A 14,405-nucleotide genomic window follows, 5' to 3' on the forward strand; every position below is an offset into this window, starting at 1 on the left:
TTTGATTTGCAGATTTTTCCCCCCCATTCTGCTGGTTGTCTTTTTCCTTGGTGGAATTTTTTGAAACAGTTTTAACCTTTGATTCTAATTTGTCCCTTTTTTCTTTTGTCACACATGCCTTTAGTGTCATATTGAAAAGAAATTGCCTGGTCCTGGTCACAAGGATTTACTCTTATATCTTCCTCTAAGACTTTTTATAGCTCTAGATATTAATTTTAGGTACAAGATCCGTTTGAAGTTAATTTTTCATAGGGTTGAGGTGTAGGGGTCCATTTTTATTCTTTTGTATATGGATATTCATTTATCCTACCACCATTTGTTGACCCATATGAATGGTTTTGTTGCTCTTGTAACATCAATAAACATAATAGTTTATATCTGAACTCTAATTCGTTTCTTTCCTGTTGCAATGTCTGTCTTTATGAATATGTATATTTATGAATGTGTATGTGAATGTATATCAATTTTTTTTGGCTGGGGGGGGGTGGTCCATACTTAGAATTGCTGTGTCCTTGGTGGTGAATTGGCCCTTTTGTCATTTATAATTCCACTTTGTTTCTATTATAAACTCTTTTGCTCTGAAGTCTACTTTATCTCACTTTAATATAGACACTTTAAAAAATTTTCTTATATAATTTTTATACCTTTATTTTATTTATTTTTATATGGTGCTGAGAATCGAACCCAAGATCTGGCACGTGCTAGCTGAGCGCGCTACCGCCGAGCCCCAGCCCCAGCCCCAGCCCAGCCCAGACACTTTTTTTGATTAGTGTTTGTATTGCATTTTTTGGGGGGAATCATTTATTTTCAGCCTATCTTTATCATTATACTTTTTGAGGTTTTTGGAGATGGCATATCTTTGGGTCATTTATTTTATTTTATTTTTTGGTTTTCACTCTTGCCAATCCCTGAGTTGGAAATTGAAATTTTACTTTCTTTGCAAGTAATTTGTAGATGCCATCATCCCAGAAACACTTTAAGTTTATTTTTTCACTTGGAATTTTCAAAATACATTATATAGCTGACAAGACAGGAGAGTTTTAGTTTTTTTAATTCTTTGTTTTGTTTTTCTTTGCAATTGTAAATGGCATTATTCTTTGTTTATTTTTACTTTTCGTGTACAGCCTACTTAAAATTTGGGTCTTTTATTTTCAACCTGAATAAACTTTGATTTTCATGTATTATATGTGGTCAAAGCAAAAGCTAGAAAACTTAAGGACTGGGAACTGATCATAGCATTTCTTACTAGTTAGGCTTCCTAGGTCCTTTTTCACCCCATGCTAGATCAGTAATAGATTAAAGCAAAGAATAATGAAAATATTTCATCTGGCCATTTTATTGCATATGGGAGGATTTTTTTTTTCTAAACATACAATCTCCTTTACTGCCAGAAATAGAAGTCATATCTTTATTTGCACAGGAGTTTTTATTTTAATACAGACTTATCAATTCTTTATTGTTCATACTTTGGGCTCTTTCTGAGAAAGCTCTCTCAACTATGAAAACTAAAAGATATTCTTGTATAATTTTCCCAGAAAAAATATTTAAAAACATTTTTTTGGTACTGGGGATTTAACCCAGGAGTGATTTATCTAGGAGCTACATTTCCAGCACCCCCCCCCCCACACACTTTTTCTTTTTTTTTTTTTTTGAGACAAGGGTTCACTAAATTGCTGAGGCTTGCAACGTGTGATCCTCCTGCCCCTGCCTCCCCAGTCACTAGGACTATTTGCGTACCCCACTATACTTGGCCAGAAATTTTAGTCATACTTTAAATTCATCTTAAATATTTGTTTAACTTGAGAGATAGTATTGAAATTTTTAAAAAATTTTTTGCCCTGACAGTAAGGAGGTATTTGCATGTGTTTTCTCCCTCATACTGTTAATGTTTTACATCATTAATTACTTGTGCTGCACTTGTGACATCTGTGAAATCCTGATTTCTTTTTTTTTACCATGATGTCAAGCAGTTAGCTAATATTGAGGGTTTTGCATCTCTATTTGTGGGATTTGCCTTTATATTTTCTTTTATTCCTTTGAATCATAAGACTAATTGGGTAACATTTCCCGTTTTCCTATTCTTTGGAATAATTTAGATAAATTGGACATACTTTGGAAAGGTTGTTAGACAGGTTTGGTAAAGCTGTCTCTGGTGACTTTTAAGTATATAAGATTTTAAAGCACTTACTAGTTTTCTTTAATGTATGTAGGTTTAAGTGTTCTACCTGTAGTTCTTTTCACTTTTTTTATTGTCCCTTTAATTTGCTGTTCTGAAAGTACTCTTTTCTTTATGCCAGTTCACATTATCTGGCATAAATTTTAGCTTGACAGTAAGTCTTTATATGGGATAGAGTAAATGGTTTTATATTTTAAGTACTCTTAATCATTTAAGTTTGTAATCTCTATAGTTCTGTTGTTGGAGTTCTGAATGTGTGTGTGTGGGGGTGATTCATCTCTGCTATCTTTTGCTGTTGATAAATTGATTCTTCTTATGCCTTAGAATTTTGGGTTGTAACCTTGTTACCCAATAAGCATTAACTCTGAGAATCATCTACAGTCAGGGTTAAGAATGTGTTTTTGACTCATGTTTTATTTTTACCTAGTTATAGTCTTGTTGTTGTTGTTGTTTTAATCAAAGTTTTCCCCTTTGGGGATTTTATGAATAGTCAATAATGTAAAATCAGACTTTAGACTTATATGAAAGCTGCCTCATGGTTAGGAATTTTCAGAAGAGGCTTTTCTTCATTCAGATCCCAGGTAGAGGCAGAAAAACCTCTTTGTGCTCATCTGGGCTGGAGGGAGGACTTGCCCTTCCGGTTTATTTTTCATGGAGAATGTTGCCCTGGGTTATTAGTGGAAAAGTCTTAGTTTATACCTTGCCTTATTTGTACTCTGGGCCTGAACATTGTTGTACCTGTGTGTGATAAGCCCAAATTGCTTCTTGTTCGTCTGTTCTTCCTTCCTTCCTTTTCCTCCCTCCCTCCCTCCCTCCCTTCCTTCCTTCCTTCCTTCCTTCCTTCCTTTTCCTCCCTCCCTCCCTCCCTCCCTCCCTCCCTTCCTTCCTTCCTTCCTTCCTTCCTCCTTTCCTCATTTCCTCTTTTTGGTACTGAGGATTGAATCCAGGGGCATTTTCCACTGAACTACATATCTAGCTCTTTTATTTTTCATTTAAATTTTTGAAACCACGGTCTTGCTGAGTTGTTTAGGGCCTTGCTAAATTACTGAGATTGGCCTGGAACTTAGTGATCCTCCTACTTTAGTCTCTCCTGAGTTGCTGGGATCATAGCAAATTGCTTGTTCTTTCACAAGCCTTTCCAGGCAACCCCAGCACAGTTTATACCCAAGTTCTATTTCTTTCTTTGTGAATGCTGGAGATTTTGTGTCAGATTAAGAGTGCAATCCTATTTTATATTTTATCCAATTTTATATTTTATCCAGCATGTCTAGATATTTTGTTTCATGACTTTTTAGATCATCTAGTCTGCCATGTTGTTGGAAAGGAAGTTGGTATTTTAAAATAGGATATACAAAGCAATTATGTATAGTTAGCTTAAATAATTTCCCCCTAAGATGGGAGGACCAAATATAAATAGCCTTTCATTGTTGACCAAGGCAAAATAATTGTCTGAAGCAAAGTATTGCATAGTGGCTTTGGGCAACTCTAGACCCTCATAACCTGGCTAGAGTGTATAACCCTTGCCACTTAACAAAACCTGTATAATCTTTAGAAGTCTGTGGTATCTCCCTGTGCTTCTTCACTTTTAAAGAATCTTAATAGTGCTTACCTCATGTTTTTTTTTTTTGTTTAAATGAGCCAGTACACATATACTTTACAATAGTGTCTGACTATCATTAGTATTCAATAAATGTTAGTTATTATTTTTATTATATTACTATGAACTTCATTAACCATAATGCTTACTTCTTGAGACCATTTTTCTGCATGGGAAAAGTTTTTCATTGACTATAGGAAAAACTATAGAATTTATACTTTATTTTTAGAAGGCTGTATTGCTTTTTCCTGTTCTGTTTTATAAATGAGTTTTCTGCAGAGAAGGAAATCAGTTGCCACTTCATTAAGACACTACTAAATTTTAAACTTTCCATTAGTAAGTAACCTTTTGTTTTCAAAACCATTGGTTGTTTTTCTCTTAAATTTATGTTACTTATTACTAATCTCTTTTCCCTGACCCTCCAATGAAAAACCTACTCCTGTGATATATTTTCTTCATCCAGAAAGGTGTTCAGAAATCATAGTATGATAAGGCTCTCAAGTATTCATTCTTTTTTTTTTTTTTTTCTTTTTGTGGTACTGGGGATCAAACCCAGAGCCTCATGCTGGGTAAGTGTTTTGTCTCTGAGCTACCCCCTGAGCCCTTCAGTCACACTTGAGGGTCATTACTATGACTTTGCACTAAATATTATGGAGGGAACTCTTTCTGTAACTTTGTCTTACTCACCTGCATAACCTATTTCATAACTGTATTTTTCATTTATGGAAAATATATTGTCCTTGGGACTGGGTCTGGGGCTCAGAGGTAAAGCACTTGCCTAGCATGCGCGAGGCCCTGGGTTCTATCCTAAGCACTACATAAAAATAAAATAAAGATATTGTGTCCACCTATAACTAAAAGATAAATTTTTTAAAAAAGGAAAATAGTCCTACCTATCTTCAGGACAGCATCTTTAGAAATATGAAATTTTAGTGTCACAAGGGACATCAGAGATTGTCTAGTTGTTTTCAAACACTTTTTAATAGACTTCTTCTTTTCCTAATAAAGGTATACTCATGCACACATGAACTGTATATGTATAATGGATCAAATTATAGTTAGTAGTTAAAGTGAGGTGTCTTGGACTTTTCTTTCTCATTACATCATTCAGTACACTCACTGAACCCCAACAATACTACACAGCATAATCTGGAACTACTGATCTAGTCTCTCTCATATTTTAGGGTCCATGAAATTGGCCTGCATGGAAAGAAAAATTCACCCAACACCACACATTAACTAGCTAAATAAGGACTAAGCCTAGTGTTTACTGTTTCAATTTTGCTACTTCCTAAAGCATTGCCCTGTTCCCTCTGCTATATGTCTGGAGAGCTGCTGCTTCATCTTCCCCACAGCCTTGTCTAACACAGTCTCTCCTTATACTTGGCCTGCCAAAAAGAATCTTAACTTAGACAATCCTTGGTCTAGGATTCTAGTGATAAGATTCTAGTGACAGTCTTCCTCTTTAGAGACAGTTTACCAAGTTAGTTTATCTGCAGATAAATTATTCCTTAAGCTTTAGAGATAACCCTTAAATGCCCTGTTCTCTAACTAGCCCTTTTATAAAATAAGAAAAACAGAAGGATTGGCAGTACCTCCAAAGACTAAAAGCCACATACATTTTTATAATTGCTTCTATATGCGGTTTAATCATTTAATTATTCAACTAACTACTGGGTACAGTTGGTGCACACCTGTAATCCCAGTGACTTGGGAGGCTGAGGGAGAGGATCATGAGTTCAAAGCCAGTCTCAGCAACTTAGTGAGACCCTGTCTCAAAATAAAACATGGTTCAGTTGTTAAACACCCCTGGGTTCAATCCCTGGTACAAAAAAAAAAAAAAAAAAAAAGAAAATTCAACAAACCAAATATTTATTGATGTCCTTTTTTGGACAGACTTCTTAGAATCTCTGGTACATTCCAGAATTCTCTTTCACCTGTCATGTTACTCTTTGTTTAGATACTGGGCAGTTTTATCTGCTTCAGTTCTCAGACTGATGACTCTCAAATATGTATTTCTTCTCGGTTGGACAGTGAATCATTTATTCATCCATTTCTTGTTTATTCATTCAACAACAAATATTTATTTATGCTTGGTAGTGTTCCAGATTCTAGTAACTTGATAATAAGACTGTTACTCTGGAGCTTTTAGTGTGAGACATATATAAATATAATTTATATATATATGATGGTGTTAAGTAATAAGAAAGTGAAAATATGATAAAGGCATAGAATGAGTTGGGAGCGTGGAAGGTACATGTGGTCACAGGTGATGGCACTAGAGCACAGTTTAGAACTGAGAAACAAGCCTCGGGTAAGTCTGTTAGAAGAGTAGAGATTGAGTTTAGTGTGGGAAAATCAAGGAGGCTGTCATTAGGTAAGACTGTGCAAGCATAGAGGTGTGCATGATTAGTAAGGGATTTGAGGATTGGATCAAAATAGCACCTCACTAGGCCTTAGCAATTTCTATGGTTTGAATATGGCTTGAGTGGTTCCCCCAAGGTTTGTATGTTGAAATTTAATCCCTATTATGAGGTATTAAAAGTTCAGAAACTCAATCTGACTATGGTTTTTAGAGGTGAGGTCTTTGGTGGGCTAGGGATGTAGCTCAGTAATAGATCACTTGCCTAGGGATGTGTGAGGCCTTGGGTTCAATTCCCAGTTGTGTGTTGGGGATGGGTGCGTTTTAGAGGTGGGGCATATGGGAGGTGATTAGGATTATATAAAGTCATTAGGATGGAGCTTTCCCCTAATAATTGAATCCTAGTGGTTTATTTTTTTCTAGTGGTACTGGGGATTGAGCCCAGAGCCACACATATGCTGCGTAAATTTTAGTGTCTAGTGGGAGGGAGTTCAGAAGAGAACAAGAGATAGAGATGGAGATCCCCTGCCAACGTCTCTCCCTCTCTCCCCCTTTCTCTTGCCTTTGATGATCTGTGTTGTCTTAGGACTCTGCCAACAAGAAAGCCATTTATTTGTCAGATGTGGCCCCTTGACTTTGCACCTTCAGAACCAAGAATCTAAAGAAACCTTTCTTGATTAAAACTCTGCAGTCAAGCCAGGTACAGTGACTCATGCCTGTAATCCCACAGCTCAGAAGGCTGAGGCAGGAGAATCACAAGTTCAAAAGCTCAGCCTTAGGAATTTAGCAAAGCCCTAAGCAACTCAGCAAGACCCTGTCTCTAAATAAAATATAAAAAAGGGCTGGGGATGTGGTTCAGTGGTTAAGCACCCCTGGGTTCAATCCCTGGTGCAAAAAGAAAAAAACAAAAACCAAAAAACCATCCCAATCTATGGTGTTATGTTATTGGCAACAGAAAATGGATAGTAGAGCAAAGAATGAGAAATGGACCAGTGGACCCAGCTTTCAGTTGGATTTTTAAGTCCTTCTTCTATCCTTCTTCCTTTGGTTGAATCATAAGCCCTCAAAATATAGGGGTTTTTTTTTCCCCTTTTTTGTTGTTCTTTTTAGATATACAGACAATACAGTGTATTTTGATATGTGCATATACATACATAGTGTATAGCTTATTCTAATTAAGATTAATTCTTGTGGTAGTGCAAAATGTGGAGTTACACTGGTCATGTATTCACATATGAATATAGTAAAGTGATGTCTGATTCATTCATTCTTATTCTCGTCCTCAGCCCCTTCCCTTCTTTTCCCTTTTGCTAATCCAGTGAACTTGTATCACTCCCCCTTATTGTGTGTTAGCATCCACATATCAGAGAAAATATTTGCCCTTTGGTTTTCTGGGATTGGCTTATTTCACTTGGCATAGTCTCCAGTTCCAGCCATTTACTGTCAAATGCCATAATTTCATTCATCTTTATGGCTGAGTAATATTCCATTGTGTATATGTACCACATTTTCTTTATTCATTCATTTGTTGAAGGGCACCTAGGTTGGTTCCATAGCTTAGCTGTTGTGAATTAAGCTACTGTAAACATTGATGTGACTTCATCACTGTAATGCTGATTTTAAGTCCTTCAGGTATATTTTGAGGAGTGGGAGAACTAGGTCAAATGGTGGTTTCATTCCGTTTTTCTGAGGAATCTCCATGCTGCTTTCCAGAAAGGTCACAGCAATTTGCAGTTTCACCAGCAAAGTATGAGTGTACCTTTTTCTCCTTTCCAGCCTTTATTGTTACTTATATTCTTGGTAATTGCCGTTCTGACTAGAGGGAGATAGAATGAATATCAGAGTGTTTTTAATTTGCATTTCTATAATTGCTAGAGATATTAAACAATTTTTTATATAATATAGGTTTTTGAAACTGAACTTTGTTCATGGAGTGTTCCTTCCATCAGTGAATGGTACCACTAATGACATATTTGAATAATGCAGGCACGTACACACATTGTCTTTGATGTTCCGTCCTTCCTTATCTATATCAGTTGCTTTTTTGCCAATTCTGCCTTAATGAATAGATCAGTTTATCATTTTTGATGTCAGTATAGTTTAGGTCTCCATTATATTTGGTATTATCATAGGAGTCTCTTAATTTATCTTGTCTTAAAATTTTTAATATCTACACAGTATTTTATAAAGCCATATGTGATCTGACCACAGCCTTGCTGCCTTTTTCCACATTTCAGAGTTTAAAAAATTTTCATTTTAGCATGTTTACTAGTTGCAGTCAGCTGGAGGCATAGCAGAAAATGATTCTGTTCCATCCCATCTAGACAAGTACATCAAATTCACCTTAGACTTTTCAAAAGACTTAATGCTTGATCTCTTCCTCAGGTCAGTTTAATCAGAATAGGAGAGGGGCCAGGAGGTAGGTTTCATCAATCTAAAAAATATTTTCAGGTAATTGAATGGGCAGCAACATTGAGAAGCCCTGTTTTTGAAACCCATACTTCCTTGCCATTGATGAGTTTGGTAAATAATCATTTTACCAGTTCTTGCCAATAAGATATGAAGGGAAGCTCTTTGTAAAATAAGTTTACAAGGAAATGCTTTCTTTTGAACATTGTACTGTGTGCATATAAATTTTGGAATTGCTGTGATAATCTTGCTCACGGCCCCCCAAAATAGCCAACCCTGGAATGCAGATAAGAGACATGGAAAGAAACCTGGTTCTTGATTGTCTTTTTTTTTTTAACATTTAATTTTTAAAAGTAGTTAGACCAATACCTTTATTTTATTTATTTATTTTTTAATGTGGTGCTGAGGATCGAACCCAGGGCCTCGCACATGCTAGACGAGCTGAGCCACAACCCCAGCCCCTTTGATTATGTCTTTTATTTACTGAATTAGTTAGCTCTGGAATCTATTGTACCTCTATTAAAATGTTCTTAATATTTCAGCTCTGAGATTGGATTCTGATTTATAGCTAGAAGCTTCCAAACTACTATATCTCATGAATGGATAAAGTAGTGGTAAAATATACCACTATTTACTGCTGTGTTTTCTATTATTTCTCTTGTATAAATAACACTGCAGTGAACATACTGGTGTGTATAGTTCATTCCCCCAGTTTTGGGCTTTATGTCATTACTCAGATTAACATCCCAGAAGTAGTTAACATTGTTTTTGTTTTTGTTTAATATTTCAAATTCCTTTCCCAACAGGTTATATCTATCTACAATGTTAGCAGTAATTAGTATTTTTTTAATCTTGCTCACCGGGTTTTTTTTTCCACTGTTGTTTACACATGTTCTGTCATTGTAATGTCCCATTTTTATTTCTTTTATTACTAAACATGTTAATCATTTCTCTATTTTTATTCATTAGTTTCATTTCTTTTTTTTAGGCAATTGTACAATCATGTCTTTGTGCAATAATTTAGGAACTATGGAACATGGGGAAGTTATAGTTACTATTACTAAAACAAGGGAATAATAAATAATTTACTTATTACTGTAGGGTTAGTGTGAGGTTAAAATGAGACATTTTCCTGAAGTTCTCTGAGCATCATAATGAAATAATAGTCCTTTATCACATTTGCTGTATTTTTAACATCTTTTGTTTCCCTTTTCATGGCATTATTTTACACAGAATTATATTTTTAATTATAATTAGTCAAGCCAGTTACTTTTCAGTCATAATTTAGATACAAGAAAAGACATGAGAAAAATGACATGGAGTTATACGTAACTAACTTATGTTAATCATACTATGTACCTACATGTTAATTATATACACATATAATTAATGTGGTACTGATAAAAATACCATGATGATAACCTGAAAGCAAGAGACATTTTCAAAGGTTTCTTTATATCTTCATATTTATTATATACCCTTGAACCAGTTTGTTTTTAAAAACTATTAAATGTGAAGGCTTTTCTCTGAACCAAGTCATTGGTATAGAGACATCTGCCATTTTAATAGAAGAGGACAAAAAGTCAAGCAGGTTATAAAGCAAAATTGGTTTCATGTTATTTTTCTTTTCAGAAAAATGAGCTGGGACAAGTTTTGTTGGATATAGTCTTCAAGCATCTTGATTTGACTGAACGAGACTATTTTGGTTTACAGTTGGCTGATGATTCCACAGATAACCCAGTAAGTTTCATTTTCATTTTAGTTTTTCTCTCTGTTTAAAATATAAAGTCCTTTTTTTGTTTTAAATGTTCACTGATTTAATGAATTTTTAAATTTTTATTTGAACAGTTGGAGGTAATTCTTTTGTCTTCATTCCCCTTTACTTGATGTTTTTGTAAGTCAGCCTATAAGTCTAGTGCCAGTTTCATTAATTGTGTATCTCAGAAAACTGAAAAAAAAAGTATAATTCATCCTCTTGACTTGACGAGAGATGACTGGGCATAAAAATTAAAATATCTGGAGACTTATTAATTTGCACTAAAATGAAATTGGATTTTTATGGTATTCATGGAGAATTATTTCTAACAAAAGATAAATTTTCCAAATAAGAATATTCAAAAAAAAGACCTCCCAAATGAGAGAGAATAAATTCAATAGGTGCTCAAACTTATTATTCAGTATTTGTAATCATGGTTCTTTTGATTAGAAACATAAGATCATAGAAATAGAAGATAACATATGATTAAATAGTACAGCTGTTGATTTTTTTAAATTGAACATTATGAAATACACTAAGGAAAAACATCTTTTTATGAACCTAGATGAAGGGCTTACTGCAAATTTTGGTTGAATTCTTATATGTTTACATGGTTATACCATGAGAGACTTTTACAGAAATTATGATAGCCTTTTGATTAGTGTAGGAAGAGTTCATTTTTAAGGAAATATTATGGACAGCTTAGAAAAATGAAGAAGCAGAATAAATAGTTTCTGAATCAGTGTTTCAGAAATCCATTATAAGACTATACAGTAGAGTGTCTACAGAAAATATAAATATTGTTTATGAAAGAGTAGGGGTTTTTGTTTGTTTGTTTTTTTGTTTCTTTTTTGTTTTGTTTGTATGCTACTAGAGATCGAACCCAGGAACACTTTACCACTGGTCTATATCCCCAGTCGTTTATATTTATATTTTTATTTATTTATTATTTTGGGGGGTGGTGGGTACCGGGGATTGAATTCAGAGGCACTCAATCACTGAGCCATGTCCCCAGCCATATTTTGTATTTTATTTAGAGACAGGTTCTCACTGAGTTGTTTAGCACCTTGGTTTTGCTGAGGCTGGCTTTGAACTCGTGATCCTCCTATCTCAACCTCTAGGATTACAGGTGTGCACCATTGCACCCAGCCTATATTTTTATTTTTTTGAGACAGGGTCTTGCTAAGTTGCCTCGACCATATAATCCTACTGCCTCAGCCTCTTGAGTTGCTGGGATAACAGGTGTGTGCCATCACATCTGGCTTGTTTAATCGTCGTGGGGTCCCCCCCCCCCCCCCGTCTTGGGTCTTAGTTCTCTGAATGAATTGTTAGTGGGAAATAAATATTTGATGTTAAATGTTACTATTTTACTTTTTGGTATCGTGTATTGATTTTTATATCACAATCAACCAGAAGAAAATAGTGGATGAAGTGATAAAAATAAACCAAGGGCTGGATAATCTCAGTGAAAATAAATACTTTTAAACTTAATTAAAATTAAAACAATGTTTCCTCATATTTTGTCTTCAGATGACTTGACTTTCTCCAAGGGCCTTGAGTTATACTGTTATTTCTTGGTAAATAAACCCATATAGACATGAATATTAGGTGAAATGTCAGTAATGCAGCTCTCCCAGAAAGGTAGATTGTTAGCTAAGAAAATACCCAAAAGATACATGTGACACTGCATTGAGAGAAAAGAAAGTCAGTTGACTCCTAGATTATCTTGCTGGCGCTCATAAGACACTCTAGCCAATCTTGGCTTTAGATTGATTGGAGAAGTGACAAGACAGATTTTATGCCAGATTTTTTTTTTTTTTCCAAAAAGTGGGGTGTGACTATTTTGTGATGCTTTTTTAAAAATTGTGCTGATATTACTTTAAAATCATTTATTACTAATGGTGCAAGACTAGGATACATGGAATACTCATGAATATACATTAATACAGTGACCACCAATATTCCCATGGTTCCTGAAAAAGTGTTCCAAAAGGACTAATACTGAGTTCACGTGTACTACAAGAGATAAAACGTACATCACATAATTTTGGATACAAGAAGATATTCTGTTCTAATTATGCCAGGATGAATTTAGGGAAATAAGAATTTTATACTAGGTTGATCTTTTTGCTCTCTTCTACTTTTTCTAACTTTGTCTTTTCTGTTTTGAGTGTTCCTTTTTAAATGGCAATATATTCCTTGGTTCCAGGGTTTTAACTTGCTTATCATCTAAAATAATTGTTTCAGAAAAGTTAGAATCATAAAATTTTAGGGATCTAAAAGAGGTTTTAGATATGATCTAGTCTAATTCTGTGATTTTACATGAGACATTTTTTCAGTTCAAAAAGATAAAACCTGAATTACTCTGTGGCAGAACCTTGGTATTTCTAATTCTCTTTGCCATTCTTTTTCTCTGGACTGCAATTTTAATATTTAAATAGAAAAATTGTGAGATGCCAAAATATGTCCAAAAAGGATCTTTTTTTAAAAAAAAGTTTATTTTTTAGTTGTAGTTGGGAACAATATCTTTATCTTATTTATTTATTTTTATGTGGTGCTGAGGATCGAACCAGGACCTTGCACATGATAGGCGAGCGCTCTACTGCTGAGCAACAACCCCAGCCCCCAAGAAAGGATCTTTAAAGATTTTATAGTTAATATCCCATTTCTACTTGCCAGCATGAACTTATGTTAAGGTTTTGAGGGTAATGAATACACTGAAGGAAAGGGGCATCATTCTTCAAAAGAGAAAGGAATAAGGTAGTGTCATTTATGAAGTATCGATTGTAGGTTTATTAACTAAGTGTTTTGCATATATCTCATTTAATGCTATTTTTGTTTCTTTCCACATTTTTTATTTGAGCATGATAGTTGTATATAACAGTGGGATTTGTTGTTATATATTGGTGATAACAATATGATGTGGTCAGAATTATTCCCCAGCACTTCTCCCGTCCCTCCCATCTTTCTACCCCCTGGTCCCTTTCTATATAGTATAGACATAGTAATAGACAGACAATCAGTAGAGTAGAGGCAGAGGATAACGGGAAGGAAGGGAGGAAGGGAAAGGGAAGATCCTAGGGAATGAGATTGATAAAATTATGTGCATGTACCAATATGGCATAATGAATCCCACTATTATTTTTAGTTATAATACACAAATAAAAATTTAGAAAAGAATTTGCCTTTAGAGCAAGTTCCCATGTGAAAATTGATGTTGCAAGTCCAAGAACCACATTTTGAAAATCCTGCTTTAACTCAGTAAAATATTAAGTCAACTGATGTATGGCTTAATTTATGTGGAACAGTTTGATTGATCTTCCTCCCTCCTCCTCCTTCTCATCCTCCTCCTTTTTTTTTTTTTTCCCCCTGGCACTGGGCATTGAAGCCAGGGTGCTTTACCACTGAGCTACAATACCAGTCCTTTTTACTTTTTATTTTGAGACAGACTCTCACTAAGTTGCTGAGGTTATCACTAAATTGCTGGGCCTGGGGTTGTAGCTCAGTGGTAGATCACTTGCCTTGCATGCGTGAGGCATTGGGTTCGAGTCTCAGCACCACATAAAAATAAATAAATAAAGATGTTGTCCATCTATAACTAATATATATATATATATATATTTAAATTGCTGAAGATGGCCCGAAACTTGGAACCCTCTTGCTTTAGTCTCCTGATTTTGCTGGGATATAGGTGTGAGCCACTGTGCCCAGCTAAAGTTTTTTCTTGTTTTAACATATAACTCAAAGTTGCTGAATTATTTATTTTGTCAGGCTTGAATAAATACAGAAAAAGTCACATATGGTTCAGTATAACAGTTCCTATAGTACTTGCTTTTATTTCACATGTCAGTATTTCTGTCTTATATTTCTTTCATGTGTTTTGTTGTAATAACTTAAATTTAGGCTTTTGTTACCTACTTATAAACATCTTTGGTAACCTCTTTTTAAATTTTAGCCCTGTTATACTTTCTTGAGGAATGACAGAGGTACCTGAGATACAGAGGAATGTTTCAGAAAGAAGCAGCAGCATATGCAAAGATTCAAAGTAAAGACACAAGAATGCTGTATTTGAGGAATTGAAAAAATGTTTTGAGCTGGGGATGTG

At 34.7% G+C, this 14,405-nt stretch overlaps 1 protein-coding gene across 11 annotated transcripts in view; it reads left to right on the plus strand.

Moving 5' to 3' along the window:
- LOC144256819 (uncharacterized) overlaps positions 1 to 14,405 on the plus strand; it is a 133,715-nt gene that overhangs the window by 58,057 nt on the left and 61,253 nt on the right. For all 11 annotated transcript variants that reach the window (XR_013344256.1, XR_013344255.1, XR_013344261.1 and 8 more), the window contains exon 3: positions 10,177 to 10,284. Coding sequence is in view for 4 of the 11 variants with exons in the window: in XM_077802280.1 (XP_077658406.1) it covers positions 10,177 to 10,284 (108 nt within the window). In the remaining 7 variants the exon portion in view is untranslated. The remainder of the gene's footprint in view (positions 1 to 10,176; positions 10,285 to 14,405) is intronic.

Source organism: Urocitellus parryii, chromosome 1, assembly GCF_045843805.1.
Source record: "Urocitellus parryii isolate mUroPar1 chromosome 1, mUroPar1.hap1, whole genome shotgun sequence".
In the NCBI taxonomy this organism is placed as follows: domain Eukaryota; kingdom Metazoa; phylum Chordata; class Mammalia; order Rodentia; family Sciuridae; genus Urocitellus; species Urocitellus parryii.